Below are 16697 nucleotides of genomic sequence, written 5' to 3' on the forward strand. Positions count from 1 at the left end.
ACTTTTATGCAAAACACATCCTTCCTCGCAGGGGGTGCGCTCGAGAAAATGGAGGCAGAGAACAAAAACAGGGAGAAAGTGGGACAGCGAGATGAAGGGGGAGGATTCTGTGTTTTTCCATCCTGAAAAGTTATGACAGAGCCTGCTGACAAAAAAACATCAGCGGCACGTTAGCAGGGTGCTTGCTATCAGCGCTAGGAGCAGCAATAGATCTTGGAACGAGGGGGTTCTTTGAGTCAAAGACGCTAGTTGGAGTCGACCAGAAGCCTTTGCAGGGCAACCTGCATGCATCACAGAATCCAGAAACAGATCTATCAGCTCCACGAGCAAAACCCAAACTGATTTTTCCTGAGGAGAATGCCTTTTTCCTTTGAGTCACCGCGATTTATGGCCTGGGTGGCAGCATTTGTTCTTGCCCTCTGTGAGTATGTGTACATCAATATGAGTTAATATGAATTCATAGGAGAAGGAGTAAGAGAGGGAGAGAGAAGTACAAATGGGATTGACTCCTGGAACACTGCTTAGGAGTTGTGTGTATGTGTGTGTGTGTGTGAGTGAGTGAGAGAGAGATGGAAAAAGAGTGAGCAAGTCCATCTGCATTGGATGAGTTATGAATGGTGAGATGTGATTGCTGAGGCTGTCAAAAAAGTTAACTTGCAGGAGGCCCTCTAAGCATCATTTATCCTCTGACATGCTGACCCAGTCCTTCTCTCTCCCCAAACCCACACACACACACACACCCACACACACACACACTCACGCACAAACCCAACTTGTGCACATGCAGAGTAAATAAACCCTTTTGTTGTCTGAGGTCAAAAGACCCTGCTGCCTGCAGAGCATTAACCTTGATTTTACGGTTAAAGCAGAACTCTATGTACGGGAATTTTGCCGGTAGTAAATCACAGCTGCTGTTAGAAAATTGTTTCTGCAGTATAGGTTGTTTTAATAACCTACTTCCACATACTGCAAAATGCATATGGCTGGAGGCAAACCAGAAGGATGCAGTGAATGTAATTCATTGCAATAAACTGACAATATCGAAGTGCCTTTTTAAATGGTCACAATGGTAACTGTAACAGTGTAACAAAAGGGAGAATAAACAAACTATGGTCATGTAAAAATACATTCAGTGGCTCAACTGAACTCATCAACACACACTATTTTACACTTAAATATGGAGCCAATGCATGCAGCCCTCAAAGCACAGCCACAGCTCTGTCAGAACGCGTGGAGGCATCTCGTTAGGCCTCTACAGATAATCTCCAGATAACATTACTGCAAAACACCAGTCTGACTGCACAGCGCCGACGATGGCGGCACACCACGACCACGTCCTCCACATCCTGGCTCAAATCTAGAATGATTAAAATGAATTTTGCATGAAATAAGCCTGGGATTATGCGATTTACACACCACGGCTGAAGCAGCCGCTCCGTGGCACCGTTCGGCCAACCTGCGTTTCTGGGAAACGTCTAAGATTTATAAAAGGCAACCGGTCGACCAACAAGTGAGCTCAAATGGGGTTTCTTTGTTATGTAAACTGACCCCAGGCTTTTCTATTACCATTTACTAAGAAAGAAGAATGCAACAGTTGGTCCTGCTCATTCTGGGCAGTACAAAATGGCATTTGTGCCGTTTTTGAAATGGGGAAGTAGTCACACAAGAAAATACTTTTTAAACACCAAGGTATGTTTCTGTCACTGTGCATTCGTCAAAACCGTGAATCATCAGTATTTATAAAGCCTGCATATGCTAGCGGTGAGAATTAATTAGGTACGTATTCTCAAGTTCTGTACTTCTGAGGTACTTTCCTTGAGAATTTCCATCCAATGTTACTTCATACTTATGTCGTTTTGAAGGGAGTATTTCGACTCCACTCAACATTTATTTGACAGCTTCAGTTTTTTTGAGATGAATATTTTACAACAACGGATAATCCGAGCTTTTAAAATGCTAATAATTAATGCATTGTTAAAGATTAAACCTTTCTCGCTACTGATGTCTCACCAGAAGAAAAAAAGAACTCTGAAAGTCCGACATCTCATTTCAGATGTCTACGAGTTGTCAGCAGGTCCACCAAATGTTTTTTTTTTTTTTTTTTTTTCATTTCACTTCAACGAAATGTTGAGCCAACGTCTCGCCAGGAATCAAAGATTAGAAGAAGAGTCAAACAACTGAAAACAGAATCAGAAATTCATGGTTGCTTCTTCACTCTTTCACCAACCATCTCATGGCTCCCTATCCCTGTGTAGAAAGTATAGAAGCAGTAGTTTACACCAATTCCACCTCCAGTAGCTAAAACATCGTGATGCTCCTTATGCACTAGTGCTGCAGTATTAATAATCTAATGTCATCATATACAGTATGATAGTATATCGGTCAGAAGGACCAGGATGTTTTCTCATATAGGAGCATTTTTAAAATTGCTGCAATGATGTTTTTTCTTTAAAAACGACTTCCCGTTTGTGCAGTGGATAATGGAACATTTGTGTAGTGGTTAAATGCCTCGGCTTATACAAGCTATTATTGTATTTTCCCAAAAGCGCAGATGCATTTGTCATAGCTTTTATTTCCTCTCACATAGCTGTTTGCCAAAAGGAAACTAAAGTAAAAGTCAGGTGTTGCATCATTAAATCGTCGTGACTCTCTCTTGCCTTTCCAGCAACTTGTACCCAAACGAGGCAGAGAGAGCACGCTGCACATCAACCACATTCTGTGCTGACGACGATTCATCCACTGCAATATCTCTTATGTAAAAGCATCTGTAAACACCCGGTTAACGATTAACAATAGGACGGCGATTAAACAGGTGGAGTTTACTCGAGATGGAGGAAATGAAAAATTCAGCTGAAATCTTAAGACGCCCGTGGCTTGTGTCAGTCTCAGAAGCATACGTCTGCCTTTTATTCACATAAATCTGTTTAATGAAGTGCTGCATAAAAGCAAAGCATTAAAAAGACAAATATGAGCAATAATATCAAACACAATCTCCACAACACCCATTCTTGAAATGTACTACTTCACAGGTTCAAAGGGCATCTGGAACTGGCAGTCGGATATCTAGAATGACGAGAGACTGGGGCTCTGTGTTGACTTTCGGCTCAGGAAGTCGGTGCGGGTGGGGGTCGGGGTCGGGGGTTTTCTCGGCTCCGTCACACAAACACAATGCTCAAAGAGTTCAAAGTTTACAAAACATCAAAATTCCTCCTGCAATATTGTCATGCAATATACACGTTGACACGACTGAGACAACAAGTTTCCCCCCCCTCCCCAACAGTTCTCGTGTTCAGTCTGGCAGTGAATGGGTTAGGCCCACGTCGAGAAGAGAATTTCACACCTGTCCTGGTCCGTTGCTGTTCCAGAGAAGGTGACACAGGTTTTCAACCCTTCTGCCTTGCATCAAGTGGGGGCTGAGGAGGACGCCTTCAGCGAGAGTCCAGGATTAGAACAGTTCGGTTTCAGTCGTCTCGCACCAAACATCCTAGCTAGGTGTTACAGCACATTTCACTAAATAAACGCGACTCGAGCAAAAAGCATTAAGTGAATCAATTTTTGTGACTTCTCTGTTCAACTATTGTACATTTAAAAGCCACGGCAAAATTTTCATTATAGTTATAGATATACAGTGTTTTGACACTGACCAAACTCGACAACCCCGGTATGAAATGCTACGGACTGCAAATGCGCAGGACAAATCTAGCATTTCTACTTCTACCACATTGTCAACACACAGGCTATTTGACATAATGTGCTTGGTGCAGTCGCCTGGCAACACAAGCAGCACAGTTTTTAGAGAATTTCAAAGCAAAAAACAAAAAAAAAAGAAAAAAGAAAAACTTACAAAGCTATGCAAAATAGTATAAAACAATAAATAGAAAAAAAAACTTTAAAACAAACACAAAAGACCTCATCAGATAGTTTTCTTATAATGTGCAGATAACATTTTTAGTGTTTTATTAAACATCTACGCATTAGTAATCTTCAGTGAGGCTCTTTAAGTCTTTTTTTTCTTTTTCTTCTCAAACTAATATGCATGTGATATCTTTTGAAGACAGCATGAAGTGGTCATACTGGGCAACTAAAAGCAATGTGCCGGAATTTAATATAAGTTAGTAACCTCTGATTTAACCAGGACAATTGAACTGATTTAACATGAGTGTAAAAATCCCCCCTTTTGCCAGCAAGGCCCATAAATCCACAGCGGGAGGTAAGAGGACGTATTTACAATCTGCCTCCCGACCAATCGGCTTCATCCCTCGTGCTTAAAACTTCAAACATTGGCTGCAGAGGACAGCGATGAAATAAGAAGGACTTGGCACCGGAAAAGAAATCCCTTGTGTTAAAGTATTGTATCCTCGGTAGGGAGAGAGCGCTTCGTTATTCCCCATAATTTCCGATGCCCCTCTCTTTCTCTCACTGTCTCTTTTCGGAGAGGAGGGTAGAGGAGAAGAGCGGGACAGTCTCTCACTAAGGCCAGAGTGTCTGGCAGTGTTTAAGTGGCACACCAGGACTTGTTTCTGTCTGCCAAGGCAAATTCATTGTGAAGGCAGGTGGGCCAACACACATACACACATCCTCACTCAGGACACAGACTTGTGTGTCCTAGCCTTTGTCTCTATGCAGCCTGGCAACCAAGTCAGCAGCTACGAAGTCAGTGGGCGCAGAGCATCACTATGGCAACCAACCTAGTGGGCAAGGCTGTGGCTGCTCTTGGATCAGTGCGGAGACATTTTTTTATTTATTTATTTTTTTTCTGTTTTTTGGCACCCACTCCGTGCCAGAGTCGATTATAGAGTTCCTTCTCTTAAATGTTCTTCCCAGATTGGCCCAGCGATCTCAGTGTGCACAGGATTTCTCCCTCTTTTGAAAAATAGACAAATATTTAGAGTAATAAAAATCAAAATGCAGCTATGAGTTTAAGTTTTGACAGAAAAGTGAAAGGTGAGAGGCTCGTGGTGCGCTCTCGCCCTTCGGGTTCGCACTCGCGCAATTATTCGTGCCGACGTGGTACGCCCACTCTGGCGCACCGACACACACACACACACGCACACACAGAGTTTTTAAACATAAAATAGACAACCACCAGGGTAGGAATTTTTAAACTGATCATCTGATTGACTAATTCGACACAGCGGTGAACAACAGTAAGGTCTGAAGGTGGAGTCCTGATCTGCTCCCCTGGTATTGCGTTGGCTGAAATCCGCGATAGCCGCGACGGGTCGGCCCCCTTAGTCAACGGAGCCGGGGTGCAGGCTGAGCGCAGGTGGGTCCAGACAGGTGGGGGAGTAACTGAGGTGAGGTTCTTTAATCCACAGGAGGGGGGCGCCGTTCTTGCCTTCTTGGCTCTTGCTGTTGTTGCGGCTCTTGTAGCGCACCAGCAGCAGGGCGATGAGGAGGATGCCGAAGATGGGGAAGGGGTAGAAGAAGACGAAGTAGAAGAGGGAGTCGTTGGAGCACACGACTGACTGGAGAGAAGACACTGTTGACACAGAATAAACAAAGTTATTCACAGATGCAAAGGCTTGGTAACCAGTAGCTCATTAAAACAAATAAAAGTCATATAATGGGCATGCCAGTTAAGAATAATGTACTTTTCTTTTGCTTTAATTCAGGAAATTTGGCAGAATAATCAGGCTATTTTTAACACTATGTTGTCCTGGATTATTGTCCTATTTCAGTCGCTGTGTGTGTGTGTGTGTGTGTGTGTGTTCTTTGCTGTCCTTTAATCCCATCCGGCTGTTGTTGCTTACTACGCCCGCATTTATTTCCGCAATAAAAGCCTGTAAGGCATTCATGGGTTTCTGTGTTTCTGAAACACCAGAGGGCTTTTAATTTGAAACGGATAAAGGAAGAGTTGAGTTTTTATTAAAAGCCTAATGCAGCAACATTAACTGGGCAAACAGGAACGGATCAAGACGGGGCTTCGTTCGTCTAAAACGTATTAAAATGGCAAATTTGAAAAGAAAGACCTGTCTGTAACACAAGGCTGCTGCAAATAAAGGCCCGTCACCTTCTGTGATTGAGGTAAATAAAGGCCTCAGTGATAATTTAAGAAAGGAAGAAAGAAACGCGCTACCTGACTACGTGATGACAAAATGGAATTGACTCAAGAAAGTTTGACTTAATGCGTTGGATGACACTTATAAATGAATCCATTTGATTTCTTTTGTTCCCAGCTCAGCTTTTGACGCTGCTAATGGGTCCGTTTTAAGCCTGAAGAGTGAGCGGCCCTCTCCGGCTCACATTTTAACTTGATCTGTTCCGTTATTAATAAATGCTGCGCCAGGAAAGGCCAGATCATCCAATGCCGACAAGACATGCAAAGTACTGCATGTAAGAGCTCTGTAATTGGTCTATTAATTTTGTCTTATAACCTGTACTCAGACAAAAAGGACATATTATGATTGGGAAACGTGACACTACGTAACATAAGGGGAGACATCCATACAGTATAAGTAGCAGTTAATTACATCATGCGAGCAACCTTCATTTATTTTAAATTGCCTGTATAGGAGACAGCCACTGATTCAAGTCTAATTTACTGCCAACTACATTTATAAAAGCACCATCGATTTATGTCATTAAGTACTTACCTTGTTGCAGTACATTCACGATGGTGAACCCAGAATTGTTGGTGGCCAGGCGATACCATGCGTTGCGGGGGTTGAGCAGCCACTCCTCCACATGGCAGTAGTACCGTCCCGCGTCTGTTGGCCGGGCTCCTTGAATAGTCAAGCTGTACTGGTCAGATGTCATCCTCTCGAACTGCAAGCGGGAATTTGGCCCCGCTTCCTCCCTCGGGCTGCAGTTTCCATTCCCGAAAACGGCATCGTGACCGATGGAGAACACGCACTCGCGCTCCCCGTCGCCTTCCCCCGGCTGGTCCCCGCTGGCCTCGTCCTCGGAGCGCTCGACGTACCAGGACACGGAGAAGCGGGAGTCTCGGGACGACTGCGAAGGAATGCTGCAGCCCAGTCGGATTGAGCTCGACTCCTCCACCGTCACATTTGACTCCACTTCTTCCACCTGCAGTCGGATCTCTGCAGAGGTCCAAGAAGGAAAGAAAAAAGGTTTAAGGCAGGAAAAAGTGAATATGGATTGAGATGTACAAGCTCTGTGAAAGAGAAAAGGTCACATCCTTTCAAGAATGTCCAAGTATTTTCTGTTGTAGGTCAAACACAAACAAACAGATAAGTCAATTAGGAAATTTACACCGATCAGGCATAACATTATGACTTCCTAATATTGTGTAGGTCTCCAAAACAGTTGTGACTAATCAGAGAATGGACATGGGCCTTCTGAGGGTGTCCTGTGGTGTCTGGCAACATGATGCTGTTAGTGGGGGGCATCTCTGTGGGTTGAGGGGAGGGGCCTGTGTGGATCATCCCACGGACACTTCATCAGTCCAGGCCAGGTCAACACCTTGTGTTGTTTTTCATGTTTTTTGAGTTGTTCCTAAAGTGTTTTTGTGTGTGTGTCTGTGCTAGGCTGCATCCTGCTGGGGATGGCTGCTGCCATCAAGGAGTGTCATTATTATGGGTGGGGGTGTTTGGTCTGGTCTAGGTGGGTGGCATATGTCATCCACACGAATGCCAGGTCCAAAGGTTTCCCAGCAGAACATTGTATTGTCACAAGATGGTCAATGTTATTTACTTCTCCTATCATAATGTTCTATCTGATCGGTGTATGTGCAGCTATTTCAAACATTAATTTAGAGAAAAATAAAACATGACATTTTGGAAATTGTGCTAGAAATATATTTGAATAATTTCCAACATTTCATTATTAAAATGACTGAGAAACTAAGAGTATTCAGTAACCCAAAATGAAAGTTTCTGCCCTAATTTGAGACAAATTCAAACAAATTAACACCACAGATCAAGCAAATGATTTCGCAAGTGGGACACCGATCTTACAAAACGTAAAAACAAACGGCACAAACAAGCTCCACGGTGCTGCCCATAGTGTAGCCGTGGCCGGTCTTTCAGCTTCCCAGCAGGGTTAGATCCTACCCCAAGGCTAGTGTGTCTGTCTGTATGGGTATGCTAAAAAACCCTTCAGGGGCGGTACTATGACCCAGTTCCACTGCAGTGAGAAAAAAAAATGGCAGTGGAGCCTTGGCTTGCTTGGGCTCCTCTCACAAACACTTTTGGAACCGTCTCCTTGTTAAAGCAAAATGAGAAGCAGAGAGCACAGCAGGAGAGCAGGAAAAAAAAGGCTCGATCTGGCACCCGTCTCCCATCATCTTTCCTCCCGACAGGCAGATTTCTGGATGTCTTCCTAGGTGAATTTTTTTTAACACCTTAATGAATATCCATGATATTTATACAGCATAATATATTTATCTCATGAAGATATTTCTAGGTGATTAAAAGTTAAAATCTATATGGTAAAATGTACATTACCGTACTGTTTTTGATAATAAACCATCCCTCACTGATATAAGGTGCACATATTCTCAGATCTTTGCATTTCTATGATTGGTGCAACTACATCAATATTAAGACCAGTGTCAACTTCAAACTCTATTACTATAAAAGCAAAATGAGCGTTTTTCCTTGCCTTACAGGCTCATGGTGATACATTTTGATCCTCACATCCTAGTTGGATAGATTCCATGTTGAGGATTTCACACTGAATTGTAAACAGGACACCTGGCAAAGGAACAGTGCGGAAAGAAGTCACCTTCAGCAGGATGGATGGGTTACTGGCCTATTTATTTGAATTTGGGGGTTTCATTGTGTGAGGAAGGTAGGAAGGCTGCGGTAAAGGAGGAAAAGAAAATTCAGTCACGTAGAGAAAAAGACGAGCCGGAGCGTACTTTAGGGAACTGTCCCGAGGTGGGATGTCATGGTGTGGGTGGCAGTAGGTACAGCATGCATGAAAAGTGAAAGTTTCTGAGAACCGGACAAGAGGATTATGTTATGTTCTCCGTCAGTTGGAATGACTTCAATCCATTTTTAACCCCACCTGAGCTGTGCCTGGGGCAGGTGTAAGGTCAGACTGAGATGGGGCTAGAGAGGCAGCTGCTGCTTCTGTGCACTGGGAATAAATGAACATTCCGCGAAAGAGAACAACGCTTTTGAATATTAACTCACCTGGCTGTCTGACCAGAACCCGCGTGAACCCGGACATTTCCTGGGAGAGTCGATACCAGGCTCCATCTGGATCACTCAGCCACTCCTCCACCAAGCAGTAGTACGTCCCAGAATCGCTGCTTTCTGCCCTGTTCAGCGTCAGCACGTAGAGACGGGGTGAGAGCCTCTCGGCCTGCACGCGCCGCCTAAGTCTCTCCTCCTCCGCGTAGGCGCCGTACTCAAAAGCCCCCGAGCGCTCGATTCTGAGCAGGAGCTCATCGGCTTCTGACCCCGTCGCGCGTCTCACGTACCACATCACGGTATGCTGGGAGTCCGGGCTGGTCTGGGAGGTGATGGAGCAGTTGATCCTGACGCGGCTGTCCTCCAGGTACACCTGAGACTGGTTGTTCTTTTGCACCTTCAGCTTACTCTCTGCAAGGAATTAGGGGTGGAAGGGGTTCGGGAGAGAAGAAGAAAGAGCAGACTGTCATTCCTATGGGTGTAGGAAAATGTGAGCGCCGGTGACAGGTACACAATGCAATTTCTGTTTCGTGACAGACGACCTGTGGCTGGGTTTATTTCTGGTGGCAGCAGGGCAGGAAAAGATAGTGGTGTGTGGGTGGATGCACCGGTTGACAAAGAGAAAGAAGGAAGAGGAAAGGTAAAGGAGGAGGGAATGTCAAACAAATCAAAGGTGAGGAGATGGGAGGTCTGTTATTATCAAGGTAGAAATGCAAGATAAGATGCAGAACAGGAGAAGAGACATGGGTGAAGGCGAGGGGGGGGGGGTGGGTTGTAAAGGAGGGATATTATTAGGTGAGGTAGAAGACAAAAGCAGGGCAGGGGGGCTTGTCTATCTGCCACACGGGAAACAAAGAAGGAATGCATTTGTAAGTCAAGCAAGGAAGGAGGAGAGCAGAAAGGAGAGAAAGGAGACGACAGAGAGGTGTGACTGAGATGTCAGGGAGGAGCTGAGGCCTGCCCTGAGTGCTGTGACAGGATTGGTTACGGCAACATCGGTCGCGGGATGGGATTAGCTGCAGGTACATCAGGTGTGACCGCGACCGGAGTCCTACTGTCAAACGCTTGTGGGGGGGGGGATTAGCTCAGCACAAACCACGTGGAAAACACACACCCCTGACACAAGACGACAAAACACAAGGACACAGAAAAAAATTATAATAATAATAATAATGCATTTTATTTAAAGGCGCCTTTCTTGGCACTCAGGGACACCGTACATACATTCATAAGAAGAAACAGCAGAAGAATAAAAAATATATATATATATATATATAAAAACAACAAAAAAAAAAAAAAAAAAAAAGGCAGAGCAATTGTCATCAGGTGGAATAGGCAGTTTTAAACAGATATGTTTTGAGTTGTGATTTGAAATGGGGAAATGAATCAATATTTCTGAGTTGGGGTGGTACTGAATTCCAGAGACGGGGAGCAGAGCGGCTGAATGCTCTGCTCCCCATGGTGGTAAGACGGGCAGTAGGGACAGACAGATGTATGGAGGAAGAGGATCGTAGAGAGCGGGAGGGAGTGGGAACATGGAGGAGATCAGACAAATATGGGGGGGGGGTGAGGTTGTGAATGGCCACAGTTGGTTAGCTTGATGTCCAGGGGGACGAAGCTCAAGTTCAACGGAGCGCCGTCCTTGGAGTAAAGATATATTCGGTCTGTGTATAATAAGCAATTCATACAATTTCAAGCTGCAGAGGCAATATATTCATCCTGTCACAAGATATTATATTACACGAATTAGAAAGCCTACTCTGGAGATGCGGGAAAAACTTGAGGATATAGTGAAAATTTGATTCTGCCGTTAGCAATCGCATTGGTATTCACCCGCAGTCAAACAAATATGACACAGGCCCACCGCAGACCCTCTCTATCACCAGCTAGAACCATCTTCAACTTCAGTCGCAACTATTTAAATGGTGTCCTAGTGTTGGCAATTCGGGGAATGGAAGTTTTCTCACTTCGTTTTAGCTGCAAACATGCAACATCCTGGATATATCAGCTTTCCACCACTTCCCACCAGAATGAGAGTGGGGCCCCTATTTTTGGATCAGAGGACTGATATCTGCCAGAATTATATGAGAAACACGTGCTATTTTTCTTTGCACAAATGGCAGCCACTAAATATGCAAAACTTTCTTTTTAGCGCATTATAAATGCAATTGTTTATTGCAGTTAGCATCAAGCCACAGAAAACTAGGAGGCACTAGTTAGGTAATATTACATCATGAATAACAATGGGTATAAAACATTCCCTTTTGGCAGAGGTTTCAATGTATCTGTTCAACTGAATATTAAATTATCTGAAGCTGGTAACAAATGCTGGCTCAGAATCACTCTTGTTGTTCAGGTACTGCTCACGAACTGCACTGCTTTTGTTTAGACATTTAAGATTTGCTTTATTACATTTTTTTTTCTAGCACAATATGTTTATTGTCCTCATAATAAGGCACTGAAAGGGGATCATCCTGGTATTGGTATCTCTGTGCTTCTCCTGTGTTAAACAACCCTCTGCATCTCCATTTTCATGCACCCTCTTGGCCCACACTAGAGCTCTGCTATGACTGACTGACTGATCGACTGCCTAAGGTCACAGCCATCTGCCTAGAAAACCTCGTCCTTATCCACAGATTGGTGAGCATGTTCACATGATCGCTGCTGGTGAATCTCTGTGTTTGCATTACATATTCAGCACGCCTGCGTTTGGTTGTATTCAAAGTATGCGCCGCTACAAGGCATCACCAGACCACCCCGTTGTGCAAAAGAATTTTGAGCTGGCATCTTAAATTAGTCATCACCGCTGCGTCTGTACCCACCAGACTTGTTAGGCAGCCTGGAAATGTCCCTATCCGACATTACTTCAGATCCCTGTGGAATCCTAGCAATCTTTTTTTTTTTTTTTCCTTCATTTTTCCAGGAAAATTACTTCCGATTCTCCTGAAGCGGAACCATGCAGGATTGGATTGGCACAGGCCAAAGCGATTCTCTGTTATCCCATTTGAAGTTTGAATCGGCAGCCAGGAGAAAAACTGGGGGCTGGAATGCCTGTTGCCATATATCTGTGTTTGCAGAAATGCCTAAAATCTAAAATAAGCAAATTATTTAGGCCCTGTTGGGTAGCATCATGAGCTATTACAAGTTATTAATAAAGTCTCACTCTTTAGAGAGAGAAGGGACAAATAAAATGGTGGAACAATGGACAAAAACACAGAAGTGGAATAAAGAGGAGAGAAACACTTGTCTTTTTATGTTGCAAAACAACTTTAAAGTCTCCACTCCCTGCAGAATCCTCTTGCTGTGAAAGCGACTTCACAGGCCAGCTTGTCACATCCTCTGACACGTGTCCAGTCCCACAGAGAGGGAGGCTTCTGCTGTCAGCAACAGTACAGGCATCCTACCAGTTACATCAATGCATCTGCTGACGCAGGCAGCAGACAGGCTAAGAATTCGAACTGATGGCACGAAATACAGTGGGCAAGCGAATGTGGTATTGATGAGGGAAGACTCATTAAGTTGTGGAAAGAAACCCAGCCTGAGGAGCCAGTTCAAACATACAGTACACCGCTAACAAGGCTTCTCATCATGTATGTGCATTCCCTAAACAGTAGGAGCAGTTCTGGGTTCATGTTTGTTAGAAAGCCTGTCAATACCTATTTTAAGCGTCGTCATGTGTTCTTTGCTACTGTGTTTTTTTAATTAGCCTCAAGGGTTCATCCACAAAGGAAGACAAATCTCTAATTGGAAACACTTGTTCTCACAGCTCGGCATTAGTTTGCGTGCCCGTCAGGTCTCCAGTTTAGTGTGAATGAAGATGCATACCATTTTATACGCTCCAGCCGCTAACTCCTCATCTCTCAACTCAAATCTTTTTAGAAAACTGTTGACAGCATCTCAAACCGTTCACCTGCCTCTGTGGTTACCCGGGCAACAGCGTCTCCATGATCAACATGGTGTGGCTGAGATACCTTAGGACAGATGTGTCATCGCTGATCTCACACTCCAATAAAGAGAGGGAAGACGCAGCCTTTTGTTCACATCAGTGAGCGTGGTAAAATAACATTTAATCAAAATGCTCGTTCTCACAAAGCAAAACGTGGAGACGGAAAAAGAGACAGATTGCGTTTTACCCCACAACTATCTCAGCTCCACTGGAAGTCCTTGTGTTTCAGCAGTTTGCTGGACAGGTATCGTCTTTACAGCACACGCAAACATCCACAAATCCACACAGTACAGCCACTAATTGGCTCGTTGGACCCTTGCCTCACCCCTTCTCCATGTGTGCCTAATTTGTCGGGTTTAACAGCCACAGGAAACTGCAGAGTTGAGACAAAGCTGTCTTTATTCCCTTTATTTATCAGTTGTGCTAAGTACACAAAGGCAACAAACAGCAGCCCTGTTTTGATATAAAAGACAGATAGCAAAGTGCAGCGTCCCCAGACCCCAAAAGAAGCGCCAATTGTTGTTTATGAAGCACTGCAGATGAAAACAAGTTTGAGTCCAGGGGGAGGAGAAGTGTACAGCTATGAATGCTACAGTAGCACAGCAGAGCATACTCACACACGCCCGCGTACTCGTAAAAAAATTTTAGGATAACTTCAAAGGAGCTACAAAACTGCCTGGCCGAGTGTTCAGAAGAGGAGAATGCAGCTGGAGATGGCAAATCAAAGAATATTATCCTTTATTCTTTGTCTAGGGAGGAAATTCAATTCATTTCCCATTTCCGTTTTGTGCTGCTGCTCCAGGTGAAGTCTTTTAATACATCAGGCTCTGGGGTAGAGATGTCTGACTTAACTTTCTCATCCCATTCCTTTATCACAGTCTTCATTTTGGACAATCATTACCTCTTTCCTCCCATCTGTGTTTTAATGATCTATGTCGCTCCTGTCTAATCACCTGATGGTTACATGAATATTCAGGCTAACCTGTGGATTTATGAATATTAATGAGGCGTAAATCAAGTGCGAACACCAGAGGTGTTGAAGAAGTCTCCTCCTAACATAATTTGGCAGTTTTTAAGTCTACACTGTGCCATAAATATAATGCTACCACTTCAAAAGCAGAAAAAGTCAAAGAACAGACAGGGAGGATGAGACACAGACACAAGAGGAACAAATAATGGCAAAAGGGCGGACACAGGGAGAGGGATGAGATTTTCTAAAGAGGGCAGGACGGGAGAAAAATAGGAAAGTTAAGGGATATATCATCAAACTGAACAGATATTCGCAAGACGAGCGAGTGTACAGAGGGAGGGAGAGAGCCAGGAAAAGATGAGAGAGATGTAAAAGACAGAAAAGTGAGAACAAGCTCCCGGGGGGATTTCAGAAAGCAGCAAGCAGTCTCTCCAGCTGCACTCCAGAGGACTTATAGTCTTAATGGCTGCCTGCTCCGCCTTTAGCATTAGCGTTAGCACAGCCCTCGTGGGCTTATCCACAGTCAGGACACCAAGCATGTCAGGGCTGAGGGCTTTAGATACACCCTCATGCCCCTGCAGGACTGCACACTTTGGCCTGCTGCTACTTGTCAACCCCTGCCACTTCACACACAACACGGACTGCTGCGCCTTACAGCCTGCCTGGACCTCTGACACAGGGGGCACAGATCAGAGTGGGCTGCAAGTCGGAGGCGGTGAGGGATGGGGTTTCCCTGCTGAAAAGTGGCTCCTCTGCTGAACTGGGAACCTAATATCTTTGCTAATGACTGTGATGCATCTATGATCCCATTGTGTCAGAGGGATATTACCGCTTGTCATCTCTCCCCTGTAACTCCCCCAAAAAGATTAAGACTGGCCTAATTACGGGATCTGGACGTGTAACAGCCGCCTTAAACACACAAGGACCACACATACTAACCTCCACCCGTATCAATTCTGTTCGCTGTTGCAAACACACCGATAAAGCGAATGGACGGTCCTTCTTCCTGCCTGCCTGCCTGTCTGAAAGAGTGATTGTTGGAAACAGGCTGGACGGCGGAAACATGGATGCACAGGAGGTGCGTGAGACATGGGGTCAGAGCGGGGGATTAATGGCAAAGAAACTGGCACGAAGGGGAGAGCAGACATATCAGATTGTGCCCCGTGTATATGTGCATGTCAGCGTGTGTATCTGTGTTTGGAGGGGCTCTGCCAGGAAGCATTAAACGCATTATGCTTATTAAACCACAGTGAACAGCGGTCATTCAGCCAGTGCAGGCTGGAGAATGGCGAGTGTGTATACTCCGGAGGCAGCACTGCTGGGCTCCTCCGGCTTGCTCCTACTATTAGCTGCTGATTTACATGGGGAGCAGCAGCACTGTATCCAGCTCTGAGTTACGACTTCAATTACAGCAGCAGTAGGACACACAAGCGCTTGTGTGCGCACAAAAAAACCACACACACACACACACAAACACACACACACACACACACACACAAAGGTGCTTAAGAGAGATGGAGAGACACAACACAGAGAATCTCATTGTGTCTGCAGATTGGGCCGAACAAGGAAATGAGCCCGAGATGGGATTGGGTTTGACAGAAAAAATGTGCCCGTGTGAGCACATAAAGGGAGAGTGTAAGGGTTTGCGCTCGCGAGGAAGAAGGCACGCGGCGAGGGGGCCTGACCTTGAATGCCTGAAAGAGACGTGATTAATCAAAAACCTTTCATGAAATTATTTTCTGTTTTAGTGCGCCGCTCAAAGTCTTTATTTATCACACATTACGACACCCCGTGTGCAGCAGACAGAGAGAGAGAGAGAGCGCATTTTGTCCACATGCATATGCAATGGAGAGACTGTACGTGGAAGAGGCAGGTGGTGTGTTGAGAGACGAGCATGCAGCCTCGTATGCACAATCCTGCCTCAGGTGAGCTTGTGGCAATCCAAAGCTACATCCAGCTGCAGCTGAAGGAAAATCATAATATAAAAAAAAAAAAAAAAAAAAAAAGAGGTCACGGAAAAGATTTACAACCCTGTCACCGACAATAACACTGTGATAAAGCCACTATTGTTGGCAAACAAGCCCAGCTGTCATATCCTTATTATTCATGGAATACTGACAATGGTGAAGAAGTTATTTCAAGATAAATGTAAACATAATGAGAGAATTATGAGGAGGAGGGAAGTGGGGAATTATAAAATATTGAAAAATCACAAGAGTGAGGAAGAAGCTGGGGGCGTGCGAGGAGGGGAACATGCAGCTAAGTGAGAGTGAGGGGGGAAAGAAGACATTAGAGACTTATGGGGAGGGCGAGAACGAAATACAGAAAGACAGAAGTGGAGAGGCAGAAAGAAAGGAGGACACGGGCGTGATCTGCCGGCGAATAATGAAGACAGGCAGCTACTATTCATGCCTTGATAAGCAGGAATCTCCGATCGCCGCGGCAATGCCAGCACTATCAATAAAAGCTGGGTGGCATCTACTTCAATAGCTGAGGAGGAGAGAGCGCATGCAGCATCTGCTAGTGCTCAGCTATCACTGAGCGAGAACTGAAGCAAGAACATGCGACGCAGGGCAAGAAAGCAGGAGGAATATATCCTCTAACTCAAAGTGCAAACACAAGGGAGCAAAACAAGAGAAGAGGATAAACGTAAGAAATAAAAATTAATCCATTCCTG

General features: G+C 44.7%; 1 protein-coding gene across 1 annotated transcript in view; it reads right to left on the reverse strand.

Annotated features, from left to right (window-relative positions):
• Window positions 1-1939: 1939 nt before the first annotated feature.
• Window positions 1940-16697, reverse strand: part of igsf3 (immunoglobulin superfamily, member 3) — a gene marked incomplete at its 5' end in the record, with an annotated part of 54248 nt that continues 39490 nt past the window's right edge. The window contains 3 exons of the mRNA XM_084544524.1: window positions 1940-5482; window positions 6597-7043; window positions 9102-9512. Of these exons, the coding sequence (XP_084400650.1) occupies window positions 5232-5482; window positions 6597-7043; window positions 9102-9512 (1109 nt within the window). The 3' untranslated portion in view covers window positions 1940-5231. The remainder of the gene's footprint in view (window positions 5483-6596; window positions 7044-9101; window positions 9513-16697) is intronic.

This window comes from Chelon labrosus (genome assembly GCF_963514085.1).
Source record: "Chelon labrosus genome assembly, chromosome: 5".
Classification (NCBI taxonomy): Eukaryota; Metazoa; Chordata; class Actinopteri; order Mugiliformes; family Mugilidae; genus Chelon; species Chelon labrosus.